This window comes from Carassius carassius, chromosome 48, assembly GCF_963082965.1.
Source record: "Carassius carassius chromosome 48, fCarCar2.1, whole genome shotgun sequence".
Classification (NCBI taxonomy): Eukaryota; Metazoa; Chordata; class Actinopteri; order Cypriniformes; family Cyprinidae; genus Carassius; species Carassius carassius.
In genome coordinates this window covers 10,951,341-10,970,997 of record NC_081802.1, presented here as the reverse complement: position 1 = coordinate 10,970,997, position 19,657 = coordinate 10,951,341, and the positions used below count along the sequence as shown (strand labels likewise).

At 35.3% G+C, this 19,657-nt stretch overlaps 1 protein-coding gene across 2 annotated transcripts; it reads right to left on the bottom strand.

Moving 5' to 3' along the window:
• Positions 1-4,890: 4,890 nt before the first annotated feature.
• Positions 4,891-18,351, bottom strand: LOC132131607 (mesoderm induction early response protein 2-like). 2 transcript variants are annotated; one of them, XM_059543668.1, is made up of 13 exons: positions 18,249-18,351; positions 16,716-16,888; positions 16,488-16,613; positions 15,407-15,527; positions 15,040-15,119; positions 14,068-14,137; positions 13,793-13,944; positions 7,705-7,786; positions 7,466-7,560; positions 7,197-7,327; positions 6,558-6,682; positions 6,179-6,299; positions 4,891-5,113 (listed from the first exon to the last, which is right to left on the bottom strand). In XM_059543668.1, exons 2-12 carry the CDS (start codon positions 16,878-16,880, stop codon positions 6,220-6,222), a joined length of 1,227 nt encoding a protein of 408 aa, XP_059399651.1. In that variant the 5' UTR covers positions 16,881-16,888; positions 18,249-18,351; the 3' UTR covers positions 4,891-5,113; positions 6,179-6,219. The 2 variants fall into 2 exon arrangements, with proteins under 2 accessions (XP_059399651.1, XP_059399652.1); XM_059543669.1 differs by having other exon boundaries at positions 7,466-7,557.
• Positions 18,352-19,657: the final 1,306 nt, after the last annotated feature.

Here is a 19,657-nt window from a genome sequence, read left to right as displayed (position 1 = left end):
GGTGCCATCCCAAAGAAGTTCAAAATCACTCTTACAGACCTTTTCCTGGACTGTGCCCAGCTGGTTGAATGACCGCCCAATCTCAATTTGTACAGCTGAGTCTATACTCATTTTCAAGAAACATCTAAAGACTCATCTTTTTCGCCAGCACTTAACCAACTAATACTAGCACTTTTCCTTCTTTTCTTGTCTTTTCATTTATAAAAAAAAAAAACCTGGCTATGTACTAGACTTAACTGAGACTTGTCATGGCACTTGTATACTGTAGTTGTTCTCTTGTTGACCTGACTGCTTCTATTGTTCTCATTTGTAAGTCGCTTTGGATAAAAGCGTCTGCTAAATGATTAAATGTAAATGTGAATGTAGACAGAGAGACAGATGGATGGATGAATGGAGATAGATAGATAGACAGACAGAGAGACGGATGAATGGATGGATGGAGACAGACAGACAGACAGATAGATAGACAGACAGACAGACAGACAGACATACAGATAGACAAATAGACAGATAGATAGATAGACAGACAGACAGACAGACAGACAGACAGACAGACAGATAGACAGACAGACAGACAGACAGATAGATAGATAGATAGATAGATAGATAGATAGATAGATAGATAGATAGATAGATAGATAGATAGATAGATAGATAGATAGATAGATAGATAGATAGATAGATAGATAGATAGATAAACAGACTAACAGACAGACAGAGAAAGATAGACAGATAGACAAATAGATAGATAGACAGACAGACAGACAGACAGACAGAGATAGATAGATAGATAGATAGACAGACAGACAGACAGACAGACAGACAGACAGACAGACAGAGATAGATAGATAGATAGATAGATAGATAGATAGATAGATAGATAGATAGATAGATAGATAGATAGATAGATAGATAAACAGACTGACAGACAGACAGATAGATAGATAGATAGATAGATAGATAGATAGATAGATAGATAGATAGATAGATAGATAGATAGATAGATAGATAGATAGATAGATAGATAGATAGATAGATAGATAGAGATCTATAGATAGATAGATAGATAGATAGAGATCTATAGATAGATAGATAGATAGATAGATAGATAGATAGATAGATAGATAGATAGATAGATAGATAGATAGATAGATAGATAGATAGATAGATAGAGATCTATAGATAGGTTTGGTGTGGGCATGGTTTGGTGTGCGACTGGCTGTTTTTACATTTATTGAAAATATATTTTTAGTTGACTTCTTTAACACACCTCTCTGAGAATATGATGTAGTCCTATGACACAAAATAATGTGCTTTTACAATTTTGAAGATAGGGGAACACCCATTTATTTTAAAACGTGTGAACATCGTCACAAACTAGAGTAGGCTATAGCCTACCCAGCTAAGAAATGTTTGGAAAAAATAGCAATATAGGCGTAGTTTATATGCTATACACCCAACTAACAGATCGTTACGGGGAAACGTTCTTTATGACTGTTAAAAAATACTAAAAGGGATGTTTTGGTTCCCCTGGGTCTTTTAATTTCCAAATGCTCATAGATGAAGGTAACAGCCATGTGTCCTGGTACAAAAAATCATCCCTGATGATTAACAGGCTACTGGTTGTTGTACTCTAATGCGATGTAATGTCACTGGATTTAATGACAGATTACTTTTTATTAGAAAGACAATTTTTTAAATGATTTATTTATTCTTGCTTGACTTTTGCATGTTAATCTGCCCTCTAGTGGACACAATACACTACTACAGGAGTTCGAAAACGATGCTTTAATAATCATCGAGTCTACATTTAATGTAATGATGTAATTACAAATGAAAACTGAGCACGGAAATCAATCAACATTAATATGTGATTTACTATGTTTACTATGACTTAATGGAAAAGAGAACTCGAATATATTAAAGGCATTTAAAATAATAATAATTATATATATAATTATCATTATTATGTTTAAATGCCTTTAATATATGGTAGGGCTTGGTAAGGTTTTTAAAAGAAGTCTCTTATGCTCACTAAGGCTGTATTTATTTGATCAAAAAATACAGATAAAACTAATATTGTGAAATATTATTATAATTTAAAAAAAACTTTTTCTCTATTTGAATAGATTTTAAAATGTAGCTTACTCCTGTGACAAACCTTAAGGATTTTCAGCATCATTACTCCAGTCTTCAGTGTCACGTGATCCTCCAGAAATCTTTCTAATATGCTGATTTGGCGCTCAAGAAACATCTTATCATCAATAACAATTGTGATGCTTACTTTAGTGGAAACTGTGATACATTTGTTTTAGGATTCTTTGATGCAATGAAAGTTTAAAAGAACAGCATTTATTTAAAAATAAATAAAAAAACCTTTTGTTATATTATAAATGTCTTAACGAATCATCTTTTTTAATCCATCCTTACTGAAATTATTAATTTGATGAATTTCTTACAAAAAAAAAAAGACCTCAAACCTTTTAATGTTAGTGTAAATTAATTAATCATGATGAATACTGATAGGTAAACCTGGGGATAGTTGTCATTAGGTGTGTATCTCAACTATACAACAGTTTGTTTTCTAATTTTTTTATTATTATTATTTACAAAATATAACAGGAACAATAAATCAATAACAGGAGCAGTAATACATAAATTGCTATATATATATATATATATAAAAAAGTGAAATAAGCAAAGGCAGTGTTTGTCTCCTTTTCGTATCTTCTGAACCTTGTGTAAACTATAGTCAAAACTTAAAGCCGACTAAACAATGAAAAAAACACTGACTCATACAGGGATATGGATGGGGATGATGATTTTAAATCATAACTATCAGAAGTCCAGTCACAAATGAGGTACTACACTAGATTTGACGTTGCCAGTTTTCTCTGGGATTGTGGGTAGTATGCGGAGTTGAAAGGTTGTGGCTTCATGCAAATACAACAGATGTCCAAACTGGCTGCAAAACCTGAGAAACTTAATGCAGTGAATCTGCCACTTACATCAGGATAACATCTGTTGGCGAAGCATATGTGGAGCGTATATTCATAAACCATTACAAAAACCCCTCTTCAACACTTAGTACTGAAGTACTGACGGACCAGACCGAGAGGGAAACGATCGGAGCCCCTGAGGAACTTGTATTCTTTTTTTATTGCACAAAGACAACCTACGACGGGAAGCTAGAATCCCACAAAGAGTATCGCCACAAACAGGACAAAGCGATTGCATTAGCAGTTCACGTGATATCTTCTTTAAAAGTAAAATATTTTATGCTTTAAAGAAATAGTTCAACCAAAAATGTAATTTTGCTAAAAATGTGCTCACCCTCAGGTCATCTAAGATGTAGATGAGTCTGTTTGTTCATCGGAACAGATTTGGAGAAATTCAGCATTACATCACTTGCTCACCTCTGCAGTGAATGGGTGCCGTCAGAATGAGAGACTAAACAGCTGATAAAAACACCACAAAAATCCACACCACTCCAGTCCACCAGTTAATGTCTTGTGAAGTGAAAAGCCGCATGTTTGTAAGAAACAGATCCACTTAACTTCAAACCATGGCTTCCCGCTTAAATATGATTCCTTTATCCATATATTGCTATCTCCAGTGAGAAAATATGCATAGGCCAAGCACCATTTACAAGTGAAAGCAGTCCAAAACAGTTTAAAATAAATATGCCTGTGGTTTTTTTTGTGAGAGGACTAAAGTAGCTGGACTTATTCACTGGAAGAAGCAATTTTATGATTAATGGGCTGGTATTTTGTCCAGAAGATGAATTGCCTTAATGATTTGTTTCTTACAAATATACAGATTTTCATGTCTCACTGTGAACTGATGGACTAGATTTGTGTGGATTATTGTGATGTTTTTATCAGCTGTTAGGACTCTCATTCTGACGGCACCCATTCACTGCAGAGGATCCACTGGTGAGCAAGTGATGTAAAGTGTGAAAAAATAAACTCATCTACAGTTTGGATGGCCTGAGGGTGAGTACGTTTTGATTTTTGGGTGAACCATTCCTTTAACAAAAAGAAATAAGTGATCTAATAAAGTAGTTTCAAAAGTTTATAAGATCTATATGCAATGAAAGGAACAATTTACTGTACAAGCAGTAAATTACTGAACAGTTACTGAAAATGAGTCTTAGTGAGACCAAACACCTCAAAGAGATGTAAACCCTCTAATATTTCCAAAGCTGCTTAAAATTAGGTAATCAATTAAAAACAGCAGATTGACCGAGACAACCAGCTCCCTAAAACACCCAGTTACTAGTTTAGTAGTTTAAAAGGCAACACAGATTTAATATTATGAACACATTCTTTGATTAAAAGGATTGTTTACCAGATATTTAATTTATATCATCATTTACTCACCCTTACGTTGTTGCAAACCTGTATGACCTACTTTCTTCAATATTTAAGTCAATGGGGAATATTAGAAAAAGATCTGAAAATTAGATGAAGTTAGTGCACTTTTGGTAGCCATTGGATTAAATTTATGCTACATTTATGCATTTATTTGGAGCATGCAAGTTTTGGACCCTGTTGACTTTCATTGTATTGACAAACTCAGCTTTGAAATATCTTCTTTTGTGCTCCTCAGAAGAAATTCAACGGGCTTTGGAATGAGATGAAGGGGAGTAAATGATGATATAATGTTATTTTTTTGGTCAAACTCTGCCTGTAACTCAGGCTTTTCTTATGTAGCCTGAAAACGACAACTTCAAATTCCAGGTGAATGAGAGTCATCATGTCTGCTTAGATCTGGAATGGATGAGTCGCTTTGTTTGATGGGCACGGGGCTGATGGAGTAAGGTGGGCACAAGAGGCTACCTATCATCCCAAAATCTGGGCTGGATGGGACAGACGAGAATGGTGTTGAAGCAGGTAAAAACCTGCTCCAAGGAGCCCTGAGTCTGGCTGAGAAGAAGGGATGGAGTGGCTACAGGATAGAGAGGAGAGGTAAAGCTGGGGGGACGGAGAAGACACGTCTGACGTCTGGAGCGCTGGTGGGTGAAACGAGAATTGGCTGAACGACTGCTGCCCCTGTGGGCTTGAGCAAGATCCTGCATATAGTTCCACCTCTCCACTGTTTCGCTCAGAACCTGGAACAATGAACAGGCATAAAGAAAATGTGGATGAATATTTGAGGGAAAACCGAAAAAAATTAAAGATGTTTGAGATTCTTTTGTATTTTGGCAAGAACCTTCTCTAGAAGTTCCACTCTGTTTATTATTGTAGTATTTGGGTCATACCTGTTAAGCAGTTATTAGATTTAACAAATATGCTTTGATCAAGTTCAGACACTGTAACTTAATTAATTACAGCTTCGTTCTTTTCACAATGGTATGAAAATATAACAGGATGGAACCGAACAGGGTGTTAACAAATAGCTAAAATTAGGGACCTGAAAGTTTCTTTTGAGTTTTTGGTATCATTCTTGTGATGTTATTGTTAACAAAAACTATTAAAAAAAGGCTGCGGTAAGAAATAAATAGTATAGATGGAAAAACTTGAAAATTATAATCCATTTGAAGTTGGTTAAAGTACTAAAATTGCTAAATCTAAACCTGAAATGGATTAAAGCTTAATAGAAATATTCTAAATAAAACGAATAAAAATGGCAACAGCACTTAAAGAAAACGGAAGATATAAAAAAAGCTTTTCAAAATGTTATAAAATTCTAAAATAGTAATAACTGAATAAATCACAGATGATTTAAATGATACTAACATATCACTGATGTAAAAAAAAGCTAAAGTTAGGTTTTTTTACTCATATTGTGAAATTTTGATATGCACATGCACAATTACAAATACACTTAAAAAACCTAAAACAAGTTTTGATTATATAAATGAAAGAAATAACTATTTCTTGAAATACTTTAGAGAATACTTCTTAATAAACTTCACATTTTTATGTACATGACTGAAGAACAAAGCAAAATGGCAACATTAACCCAAGCCAAAGTAGTACAATTAATTTAAATTTAACTCTATATTAATTATGATAAAATATAACTAATATGATTTCAAACTTAACTTTTAAGTTAAATATTTTTTGCATGATAATATATACAAGTTAAAAATGTCATTCACTATATAAAAACATATATGACAAGGGCATGTAAATGTGCTGCATAACAGGATTGATCCATTTCCTGTTTTTACCTGTGTATCTGTCAGTTTTAGGCTGTCAGTGAGCAGGAAGCTCAGGGCTTTAATAGGAAGCGTGGCGTGCGTTTCCGTCGTGGCCGACCATGAAACTGAGCTGTGCAATTCAGGCTGTCCTCTTGATCGTATGACCAAATTAAAGGTGACAAAACATAACACAACACAAACACAATGGGAAAAATGCTGGCAGATGGAAAACAACAATGAAACAAATCATAACCCATTGACCATCCAGACCAAAATCAAGAAAAAATGATATTATGTTGGAATTAAATGAACATAAATGAGGGACGAAAATTAAGAAACTGGTACCAATGGATGGTTTCGATTGACTAATTAAGTAAGTGTATAATATTTAAGAACTAGTAGAGCATACCTTGTTTATCCAGCTCCATGACTGCAGGTGTCGATGGAGGCTGGAGTTGAATGGAAGTCCTAACTGGCAAACCTTGATTGGCACCTTCCAAATCACCAGTATTTCCATCTGGCCCAGCATCTTCTCTGAGAGAAACATATTTAAGTATCATCAGATCATTGTTTTAAAAAAGTAAAAACTTTCAATATATTTTGTCTTTAGTGTGACAAGATTTGTCCTGGTTCTTTTCATTTGTCACAGCTGAAAAAAAAAAATGATAAAAACATCTCTATCCACAAATAATCCACACATGTCCAGTTCATCAATTAATGTACTGTGAAGTGAAATGATACATGTTTTTAAGAAATCATTAAGACATCTGAATCAGAAGAGAAATATGCACAGATCAATCACCAAATCACCAAAACACTGGATGAAGCATTATTATGGATTATGGAATAACATTTTTGCCAGAAGTTAAAACACATTCTTTTCACTTCACAGAATGTTAATTGATAGACTGGACCTGTGTGGATTACTTGTGGATTATTGTGATGTTTTTATCAGCTTTTTGAAATTTCATTCTGATGGCACCCGTTCACTGCAGAGGATTCATTGGTGAGCAGTTCATACAAAAAAAAAAAAAAAAAAAAAACTCACATGTTGCCAGATGGCAGATTGCACTTTTTCCGACCCAGCTTGGTGGCCTGCTGTGTGAAATACTCATGCCGCTCTGATTTCTTCCACTTGTAGTAGTACTCTACACACTCACCAACTGAGCGCGTGCGGACCTGTGTGAAGGCAAATAAGAGATACCAACACATTAAAGGACTCATTTCTTTAAAAAAATAAAATAAAATAATAAGCAGCAATCTCTACTTGAAAACAATGTATGTCATGAGAAAACTTGTTCAGATTTGGGGGTTCACCTTGTTGGCCTGTATGAGGTTGAAGTTCTTGCCATGGGCACGGTAACCATAGTCAAAGTTACGACACTCCTCCTCACTCCAGCCACAAAGCTCTTCTGGAACAATATTTTTTTTTACAATAAAATTAACTTGCTATACATCCTGGTAAATGGTTGCATGGATTTCATTTTTTGACTGCCTTCTAAATAAGGCTTGATAACACAAAGAGAGAAAAAGCAGGACAATTACAGAGGCCTTACCATTGAAAACTTTGACATTAAAGCGATATCTTCTTAGTGCCTCTTCTGCATTAAAGCTGCATTTCACTAGCTCATATAGTGCCTACAAAAGACACAGAATTAAAGACCATTGAAAGCAAGTTCAACCACTGAAAGATCAAATATGAACCACTACAGACAAAAAGTTACAGTGAGGAACAAAAAGAAAGAGACCACTACACAAGAGACAAAATGTCTTAATATTTGGCAAATTACTGTTTTGCTTTAATGACAGCAGCACCAGAGCTGCATGAACTCCACAAGTTAGTGCAAAACTTGATGATAATGTTTTCCAGCATAACTTGGAGTAAAATCTTTCAAATAAACAAAATTATTGATTACTTAACTAAAACAGTGCAGAATCTTAAGCATTTAAATATTTTCTTATTCCATTGTTTGAAACATCATTACATATATTCACAAAAAAAGAAAGAAAAACAAAACCTGACATTTTGATCTGTTGCTTGCAGCAAACAGAATGCTATTCCGGAGGAAGTACATTTTCAGATTCCGATTAAAGATTGCTAGGGGTGCCCCCGAATTGTTGACGATTCAATGCTTCAATAGGAGGAGCCCAATTCAACTACAAGTCTTACAGTCGAATATTCGCGGGGTGTTATGATCATGCCATTTTGGCTATATGGGGGTGCTCAAAAATGTCTGATTTCACATAGAACTACCGGTTTTCTCCCAAAGTTAATATACAGCCTATTATGTTAATGCTGTAAAAAAAGCAGCTTTAAATTTTACATTTTAACGTGCATGAATAAATCCAACCAGCCCTATAGATTTAAGTTTCACTTTATATTGTCAGTGACACATTGTTGCGTGAAGAACGCGTCCACAAAATGAGTTCATTAAGAGCTGCACAGACACGTTCATGATTTCGGAGCATTTTGTGCAGATAGCCTTTAAGTCGTAATATTAATGTTGTGTTGTACAGTTAAATCCCATTGATTAAAAACCTGCTATCAAATACTACTTCATTCAGCACGCACAGCTCAGAACAAAAATGCATAACATTAATATCTAGAGCACTATTATAAATAATTTGCGAATTCTTAAGAGTTTCACTGATGTTCAGGGTTAGCAAAATTTCAAAATCCCTGGTAGCCCTTAGGGCAGGTAATCTTCAGATTTTTTTAGCCCGAAAATTAATTATTCACATTAACTTCTTTCTCATTTACAACTCTATTTGTTTTCTGCGTAAAAACATGAGTTGATATTTGCATTGATCTGACCATAAACCGTAAGAAAGGCTTATTGGAAATGCAAATTCATTCTCTGCTAAGAGGTGGCGCTTTAGGAGCGCGGTGGAAATATTGTGATTTCCCCAGTAACGGCTGATCACAAAGCAGCTCAGCGCTCATAAACGCTGCTTTATCAGGAATTATAGGTAAAATTACAATGATATGTTTCTGAAGACAATCAGTTACCTTCAGAAACATTCAAATAAAGCAGCGCTCATATTTATTCAATGACATCATTGCGATTAATAGTTTAATCCAGCCATATCACGAGTCTTGTCTTTCCGTCCCCAACTGTAAACCTCTTGAAATCATAATTAAGACATTTCTTATACGATTTAACGTATTTAAAACTTTTTATGGCCTTAAAGGGGTGGTTCGGGATTTTTGACATCGGACCTCATTTTTAGGTCAGCCTGGTTGTTATTCATCAGTGGAGACATTTTAAAAAAAAAAAAATATCCAGTCCTTATATTTGGATAGTTGGCCGATGCTAGGCTAGCGCGAGTCAATGGGTATATGTTAGCCAGCCATTAAAAACCGTTTTACCCGCTCCACAGTGCACCAAACGCAAATCAATTATAACACTAGACTATCGATGCAAATGTCCGTTGAGAGAATAATGTTAGAAATCAAACTTACTTTTCATCTCAATTATCCTAAAGGAACTAGTTTCTCAGCCGCTGCGGAATTTTACTTTGCTCCGGTTAGTAATGATCAGTGTGCCAGCGGCAGGTAAATACACTTGCGTCATGTGTGGACCGGCTCACTCGGTTGCCTAGGTAATCAATATCACTCCGCTGCTGCTGTCGACAAGGCTTATGATTACAGGGAACAAATTATAACTAATGCAATGTGATGAAAGGTAAGTTTGATTTCTAACATTATTCTATCAACGGACATTTGCATCGATAGTCTAGTGTTATAATTGATTTGCGTTTGGTGCACTGTGGAGCGGGTAAAACGGTTTTTAATGGCTGGCTAACATATACCCATTGACTCGCGCTAGCCTAGCATCGGCCAACTATCCAAATATAAAGACTGGATAATTAAAAAAAAAAAATGTCTCCACTGATGAATAACAACCAGGCTGACTTAAAAATGAGGTCCGATGTCAAAAATCCCGAACCACCCCTTTAAGTTTGATACTAATTACTTTAGGAGTTTTTAAGGACCCGCGGGAGATCTGAATTTAAGATACATTTTAATAGCAAGACTGGAAGACTGGATAACACAATAGTGCTGGGCAGTGCTTAATTTGTAAATTGGGAGGTGATAATGTTTTCCAGCATAACTTGGAGTAAAATCTTTCAAATAAACAAAATTATTGATTACTTAACTAAAACAGTGCAGAATCTTAAGCATTTAAATATTTTCTTATTCCATTGTTTGAAACATCATTACATATATTCACAAAAAAAGAAAGAAAAACAAAACCTGACATTTTGATCTGTTGCTTGCAGCAAACAGAATGCTATTCCGGAGGAAGTACATTTTCAGATTCCGATTAAAGATTGCTAGGGGTGCCCCCGAATTGTTGACGATTCAATGCTTCAATAGGAGGAGCCCAATTCAACTACAAGTCTCACAGTCGAATATTCGCGGGGTGTTATGATCATGCCATTTTGGCTATATGGGGGTGCTCAAAAATGTCTGATTTCACATAGAACTACCGGTTTTCTCCCAAAGTTAATATACAGCCTATTATGTTAATGCTGTAAAAAAAGCAGCTTTAAATTTTACATTTTAACGTGCATGAATAAATCCAACCAGCCCTATAGATTTAAGTTTCACTTTATATTGTCAGTGACACATTGTTGCGTGAAGAACGCGTCCACAAAATGAGTTCATTAAGAGCTGCACAGACACGTTCATAGTGACACAATAGTGCTGGGCAGTGCTTAATTTGTAAATTGGGAGGTCCCAGAACAAAGCGGGGTAACGGATCTGGCATGTGATTACAGGAACATTCGCGCAATCACATTGCTGGACCAGTTTAAGTGATTTTAAGATCGTGCATCAGTTGCATTTAGGGTCTGTAAGGTCATGGAAATGCCATGCGATTTTAAAACAACAATTTCCAGGCCTAAAAACGTTTTTAAAAAGTTGTGGAATTTTATTTTTCAAATCTCTGTGTAATCGTTATATTTAATCAGGTCCTACATTTCTGTGGTTTTAATAATTCTCGCAGCTTTCAAGTTTATAATGAGGTAAATCCCTGCATTTATTCAACATAGCTTGTAGGTTTGAATAATAAAATAAATCCACACAAACAAGATTCAATCAGTCATTCCAAACCTTAAACTCTCTCGGAGCGCGCTTCACATCAGCGCATCTTGTCTGCACTTCAGCAACCTGCTGCACGCTGCGATACAAGACTCACTCGCATTTCGATCAGGACAGCTGACAGAACTGTCACTTGACTTGACTAATCAGGTAATTGTATTGTCACAAAAATGTATAATTTGCACAACTTTTAAGTATTTTAAGCCATTTGGTACTTGCGCGCTCCACATGCTGTATTAGGCTATGTGCCCTCGCAGTCACATCCAAAGCTCACCGGTATAAAGCCGCCTCGCGAGTATTAGCCTATATAAGAGTTATTTTTGTAGTTTGTTGAGTTTAAGCAACCAAATACACACAATATGATGTCTGATGGTTGTTGACAAATAAAACAGTTTCATGGCACAATCTACTAAAATACGGGGGGGGGGGGGGGGTCAAATATTAAACAACACTGCGTCGTCAGTGTTTGTGTTGTATCAGACACGTGCAATTAACATCAGGCTATATGAAAAACAAGCTAAAAAAGTGGAGTTAACAAGGTCTTTGGTCAGCGAATGAGGAGATCTGTGTTTTGTCCGCATCTGAGGAAAGTGCAACGCATTTATCATCACATTTTACAGGCTATATAACGTTTAGTGTTGCTATATGGTCGCTTAGTTTTTCTGATTGTTTAGTAAACTTGGCCAATGTCTCATGATATAAATGATAAAGCGCTTATGCACATATTCAAAACGTACAAAAGTGTATTGGCTAGATGGCAAAAAACGTACTTCTCCAGTCTTCAAACACACAAAGACATTAGCCTTTACTGACATAGTGTTTGAGTAAAGAAAATTCTGTACTATTCAAACAGTTATATGTTTACCCTTGCTTTGCAAATAAGCTGAGATCTGTCTCCTCCAGGATGTGCGCGCGCGACAATCTGAGTGGAGGCGGGGGAAGTGACGAGGTTTCGCTTAGAGCTTGATCCAATGGCGTAATGAAGTTTTACTGACAAGTTCTTTTAAATACCTATCATTGTTTAAATATTTGTAAAACCCTCTGATTTAAAATAATAATAACGAATTATAATAGAAATATTAATTTTGGTTAATTTTTCACGGCACATATCTGTCTGCCATACGGAAACGCCACCCCTGGAGGAGGGGGATCTGCCAAAATGAGGTGCCGGATCCGGCTTGTTCCGGCACAAGTTAAGCCCTGGTGCTGGGACATCGGGCTAGCGATTTAGCGAGCCCTGATGTTCCATTTTAACTACCGTTTAATCAAAAAAAATTTGTATCTGCAAGGCATCCATTACACATTTTCCCTGTGTGTTAATGGAATTATGTCAAATGACTATCAAATGTCTAACTTGACTCTTGGTAATGTATTTTACCTCGCCCCCAAAACATGATTCATCTATCAGTCGAATATCAGCAAGATTCGAAAGTTCTGATCTGACTATGAAAATCCTTAGTCAGGGACATTTTTTTTTTCCTTTTTCTGTTGATAGATAAGTTAAACAGATAAACTTCACCTCAAGGTTAGTAATGTGAACTAACAAAGTAAATAGTAGGGCTGCATGAATAATCAAATGCGATTGTCATGCACATCTTGAGTAAAACTGGTTCTGTGATTGATAATAAATCTCCAGGGTGCTTTCAGATGAAGCGGCATTTACTACACCGTAGAGCCATAGTTCACTGACAAGCTACGCAAAATCACGTTCATAATCACAAATGATTTAATTGCGTGATTAAGAAATCAAAGAAATCGTTCTGTGATTATGAAAGCTGTTTGAGTGCGTATCTTGTCAGTGAATTCTGTGTAGTAAATGCTGTTCCATCTGAAAGCACATGAAAATACAACATTTAATAACATGTTTTTACTCCAAACTCACTTCATAATGTCAGTCAAGTGTTTAAAATAAATCCTTCTGTGAGATGATGTGGCTTCTTACACAGAATAGGGCACGCAATATATTTCACAGTATTTTAAGCAGTGATAAATAAAGTCTATATCGATTACCACTGCATTATTATATACTTTATTACAATACAAATTAAGATAAACCATATATTGTCGCAGCTTCTGCCTAATCAGGATTTATCGACTTTGCGATTTAATTTCGATTCATCGTGCAGCACTAGTAAACAGTGTAAATTTAGATTTCATGTAGATTTTAACATAAAAGTTCAGGGGTCCCAATGGGATCTATTCTTGGACCATTATTTTTTCATTAAAAGTAAACGAAAATGAGAAATTTTGTCTTGGCAAATAGGTAAAAATAATTAAATAATTGATGCACTAAATTGACCAGAATTGAAATAAAAATAAATAAAAACTATATAGAAATATATTTAAAAAAATTACATTCCTGAATCTTTAATTAAAACAAAAACGGAAAATATTAAAATATAACATATAATCAAATATATAATATCAATATATCAGTACTTTAATAATAAGTAATACCAAAATAACATTGCCAAGTAAGCATCAGCAACCAAACTGTATAAAAAGACATGTACTGCATCTGTGTGATTCAACCCAACCTGGTCATTGTCTTTGATTATATCTCCTGTGGTCAAAGGGTTTATAGGACCGTCGTCACTCCCTTTTTTCTGGACTTCAAGCAAAAACTTCTCTACAGCCAGACTGGACAACACAGCTGGGGTCCACAATAACTGGTCCTCATTTTCATAGACTGGGGATAACAGTAACAAAACAGGTGTGGATCCCAGGGAACAGGTCAGTTATGCAAAACAGACCACTGAAATCACATCCCTGGAGCCAGCATAAAGAACACCAGACAACAGAAGACACTCACCTCTTTCATAAAAAGTGTGTGTACAGAGAGAAGGAATTATAGCCTGATACTGGGGGCCCACCATGATGTCCTGATAAACAAAACATGGCACAAAAGCATTACTGCAATGTTTTTTAAAGGGGTCATATGATGCAATTTTAAGTTTTCCTTTCTCTTTGGAGTGTTATAAGCTGTTCATGAATAGATAAGATCCATAAAGTTGCACAGACTAAGTCTCAAACCCAAAGAGATATTCTTAATTAAAGTTTAGACTTGTCCATGCCCTCCTAAAATGCCTCGTTTAAATGTCCCCACGTCTACAGGGTATGTCACGATGTGGGAAGATTTGCATATCACCATCCAAATGTTTGCGCAAAGAAATAAAGCCGCCAGCACCATGTTGTGGAGTCTCTGTTTCGTTGTGAAAGCAACAATACTTCTTTTTGCCTTCAAAAAGAGGACACAACTAGAAATCAGTAGTTAAGTTGTATTTACAACACTGTTCCAGAACAGTTCAACCCAAATATTCAGATGTGTTCAGCACATATTATGGAAAACTGATTCCTGGTCCTGGGAGAAAAGATGACAATGTCGGCTGTTCTGACTCACAGTCTGTAAGTACGTTTACATATTTAAAGGACTTGCCACTGATAATTCAAATGTGAGTTTAGAGCAGTGTAGAGTAGAGCTTGTTGTTTGTCATTCCTCCGATCATAAATGAAGACATGGTTTTATGTTTATGTGGCGCGATGTAATGCAATGCATAAAAAGTAAAATAAAATAAAATTCAACCATTTGTAAATTGAATGTGCAAGGCTTCCAGTGTCATTCGCTTTAAAATTATTGTCTGTCTGTTATTAGTTTGTTATGCAGCTTGTTATTACAAATTGGTATTTGTATTGTAATAATTAACAAAAATATATAAAAACATATAAAATAAAATATAAACATAGTAAACTATAACATTAATCTTATCTATTTATTTTTTTTTACCTTGTGGCCATCACTGGACGGGATAGAGGTGCTTTCTGAGTCATCTTCGGAGCAGCTGACTGAAGTGTCTTTGTCATCACCTTGTAAAGTAAAGAACTTTTTAAGAGTTAAGCCCAAACATTTTTGAAAACAAAAAATAAATTTTTCATAGAAAATTCACACTAAATGTGTTAAGTTGCCAACAAGATATGTAACAGACAAATATGATTAAGTTCCAAATATATGTGCAGTGTATAAAAATTAAACAGCTTTAACAAAATATAAATAAAAAAGGCAATCATAACTGCTAAGGACTGACATTGCTTAGAAGAATATTAGCTTAGGAGTTGACAGTACAGGGCAAAAGTGCCATTGTAATTTGATGTACCTCTTAGATGACACTGTGAGAGGTCAGATGAATGAGACCTGACAGAGAGTGTGAGGTCTTCAGCAGAGGAATGGCTGTCCAGATCCTCCCCTCCTGAGAATAGAGCTTTACCTATCTGAACCTATAAAAAGATTTACTTAATTTCCAGTTATAAGGCAGAATTTTCACTTTTCAAGTTTCCTCAAGAAGTTACAAGGAGCATTTTAAGATTCTACTGAGGAGGTCAAGCAAAAAAAAACTTTTATAGATAAGTTGCAGTCGCATTTATTGTTGTTCTGTGAATTTTTGTGGACAATATCAAGTCATTTTAAATAGATATACATGATATAGGGAATTTCACTTGCGGGCAAATTACTTCACAATGGGTTCAATTTGGTCACACAAATTCGCCAAGTTGACCTACAGAAAGCTGCATTGTTTAAAAGTCACTTATGTGTGAGTTGAACTTAATACATTGCTACACTTTTAAATACTTTTTTTTTTTAACATTGCTACACTTTTAAATACTTTTTTTTTTTTAACATTGCTACACTTTTGATTTTATTGGTTTTCTTTTTTTCTCTTTTTGAATGTGTGAGACTTCAGATTCATTAATTGATAATGACTTGAAGAATAAGAAATTCAGTAAACTATTTGTACTACAAACTTGTGTTTTTAAGATCATGATAATATAATAAAATTATTATTTTTATTAATTATTCCAATACAAAAAACAATTTGTTATAACAGGCAGCATGACGGACTGTTTTTATTAGGGCTGCCCTCGATTAAGGATTTTTCTGGTCGACTAGTAGTCTAATCAACTAATTTAGTAAAAAAACTGAATTACCATAGATCAGCCGCTAATGATCTGCCAATGTGGATTTTCTTTCTGCGACTAAGCGACGAATAAAATTTTACCTCTAATAAAACCTCTTCTGGTTGACTAACGATTAGTCGACTATTAGCGGGCAGCCCTAGTTTTGTTCCAAATGACATTGGAAGCCTTGCACATTAAATTTAAATATGATCGCACCCATGTTACAAATAAGCGCGGATAGTTACTTTAAACAAATACTTTGATTATTTTAGTTATAGTAACCTTGTCCAGTGTCATTTCAGGCAGACTGGCTGCCAGTTCATTCGGCTCCTGTTGTTGTTGCAGGACAGGATCAGGCACCTTGTACCCATAAAGTGCCAGCAGTTGCTCAAGGGGCATCTCACCACCCTGTGGAAAAGTGATCGAAACAATCCTATTTTCCCTCTTATTCATTCGCATTAATGGGAATCTTACACAATCTATCAATACATAGCTAAATGTTTCACTCACTGCATGGGTCTTGGTTGCCATCTTTATTGCCTGCCTCCGCAGGGCCTCTAGGCTCCTGTCCTGCTCCTCTAGGAACGTTGTTGCCCGGAGAAGGGCCTCCAGCGGCCACGCATTGCCCTGGTGGAAAATGTCTATATGACTAAACCACTGGTCCTTGGAGCCCATTCGCACAGCTAAAGCACAGCGAGAGCAAAAAATTCTAATTAAATTCAAATTCAAATTTTAGAACAACAATTGTTTAAAATGAAGGCCAGATGTTAAGGAGAACTGACTTCATACATTCACTAAAATTACATTGTTAAATGTTGGTTAAATTTACAATTAGCCTCTGAATTTATGGGGTAAAAGCCACTAGTTACATCATCTCAAATCCACCTGGTAAATAAAAGTTATGACAGGCAGAAAATACATAAACCAGTGTGATTATCAATAACACTTGTCACACTTAACATCTGAAATGAAGTACTTACACAGTAAACCTTATGGATGTACAAACTCATACAATATCCTTGCAAACTTTTAAACCATAAATTGCACAATAGCATAGATACAATTATTGTTAATTACTTTTCACAGTTTTTTTTGACAAATTCAAGATGTTTAATGATGAGCATAGTGAAATATATTCAAAACTCAGCTGTGTGGTAAATGTTCCAAGAAACGATATCCAGAACTTATTAGACAAAAGCTATGAATTGTATTAGATCTTTCAGAATATAAGCCCTTGCAAAAATATAGGCTATTATTTTAGACATAGTTTACACCAAAATAAGAGTTGTTGGTAGTTTCAAATGTGATATTAACCTTCATGAAACTGAACAAAATTGCTATATCACCACTATAAGTAAAATCTAGATACTTTGTCTTCTAATATAACAAGTCTGCCTTAGAAAAAGCTATAGCGCTAAATTCTCTCTCTGTTTACCTCATAAAACACTTCTAGATTTAGTCTAAAGCTCAAAGCAAAGAGTTCTAAACACCACAAACATATTTAAAGTGTCTTTTTTTAAGTTTATTGTCGTCGTCACCGCTAAACGCATTTGTATATTTGCATGCGTGAGCTTTGGTGAAGTTAGTCACTCAGGCGCTTTCCTGTAAGCCAGTGCTGAACATTTGCACCGTGACTGAACCGGTGCGAGAAGGAAACACTTTTAGGGAAGTCGAGGAGGCAGTGACAGTGTCTGAAGTTTTGAAACTTTAGACCAGCCATCCGTCCCGCTCCGCGCGCACCTGGGGGTACACTTCAGCACCAGCGCTCGCGCCGCTCTCCCGTTGTCTCGAACGGCGAATTAAACGCTCGCGAACGCACACAGACGTAGAGATAGATAGAGTGGCGAAACGCTGAGGAGTGCTCCCATTTTAACTTCCTCTTTATTAATGACCGTCTATCTTTGCCGTTTTCTGAGTCGCTCGATCAGACGGACCGGGTCTTAAGCTGTCCGTTAATGCGCGGTTGGTTGTTAAAGTGTATCGGAGCGGCTGAATCATTTAATCATTGTGTTGTTCTTCCCCCGAGCCTCGCAGCTCACTTACCTCCGCCATTCCGATTCTGCGCAAGCGGTGGAATGCCCGGATGTTGTGTAGAACTCCTATTGAACTTACATTCTGACTAACTTAACACTCATGACAGTCACCAAACCATCTAATAATACAGGATCTCATCGGTCTGGAAATCTCTGTGTTGAATGGAAATATATCCCACCAGTAATATATATGAACATACTTCAGAGTTTGAGGGTTCTAAAATAGATTTTGTGTTTTCAAAGTTATGAATGAAATTGCAGATGTTTTGACTTCACGTGAATATTTTATATGGCTAGTATAAAGTCAAATAACAAGAGATCTCTAAAAGATGATGGCAGTGTCAAAGATCAAAATGTTAGGCTAATACAGATTCAACTGTCTGGGGTCATATGATATTCAAAGTGTCTATAATTTTCTAATTTGATTATCATCCTCATAATATAGCTACTACACCGTTCAAAAGCCTAGGGTACATTTTTTATGTTTTTTTTGTTTTGAAAAAAGTTTTTTTAAGCTCACCAAGACTGCATTTATTTAGCCTAATAAAAAATACAATATAGCCTAACAGTAATACTGTAAAATAGTATTACAATTTAAAGTAACTATTTTCGACTTTGATATATATTTAATATATATTATTAATAAATATGTCAATGTTAAATTGTTACATTGTTTTTGGAGGTTTGTTCCGGCTCTTATTGAGCAACTGAGCATTTTTTATTTGTATTTGTATTTTATTCTGTACTTTTCCATTGGTTACAATAGTGACCACGAATAAAACACATTTTTTCAGTAACTTTTTGGATTGATTGATTCATTCATTCAATTATAAATATTATTATTATTTAGATTATTATTTAGAAAAGGAATGCCAGTTGTTTCAAGGAGTAAAATACACATTCTCTTTAAGTAATTAGAACAAATGTTGTTTTCTTGATTCTTGTCTACAAATTAATACATTACGCTTCTTAAATTTACCATAATACAAAAAGATGTAAATCAATATTCAAGATAAGAGAGGAACAAAATGTAAAACTGAAGAAATTAACATTCAAAATTCTACCCTCTCAATGTCGATAGTGGTGACAGACTTGGTAAAGTGCCCATATGATATTTAAGTAACTTTACAAATTGGATTATTAAATTCTAATACATACAGTTTGGCATGAAATTTATTTATTTTATTCAAAGGCTTAGTAAACAAACCCAACATTTGCCCTGATGTTTTATAAGCTACGCTTCCTTGCCCAAAGCCCAATCCTAGTGACTAACAGAAACCATATCACTGGTTTCAGATCAGAAATGAACAGTAAAATCTGCAAACACCTGTGCATCAGTTTCTCAGAGGATGTGGTCTGACTGAGAAGAGCTGACAAGTTATTTGCTGTGGAACAATTCAACGTAGAGAAAGCCATAAA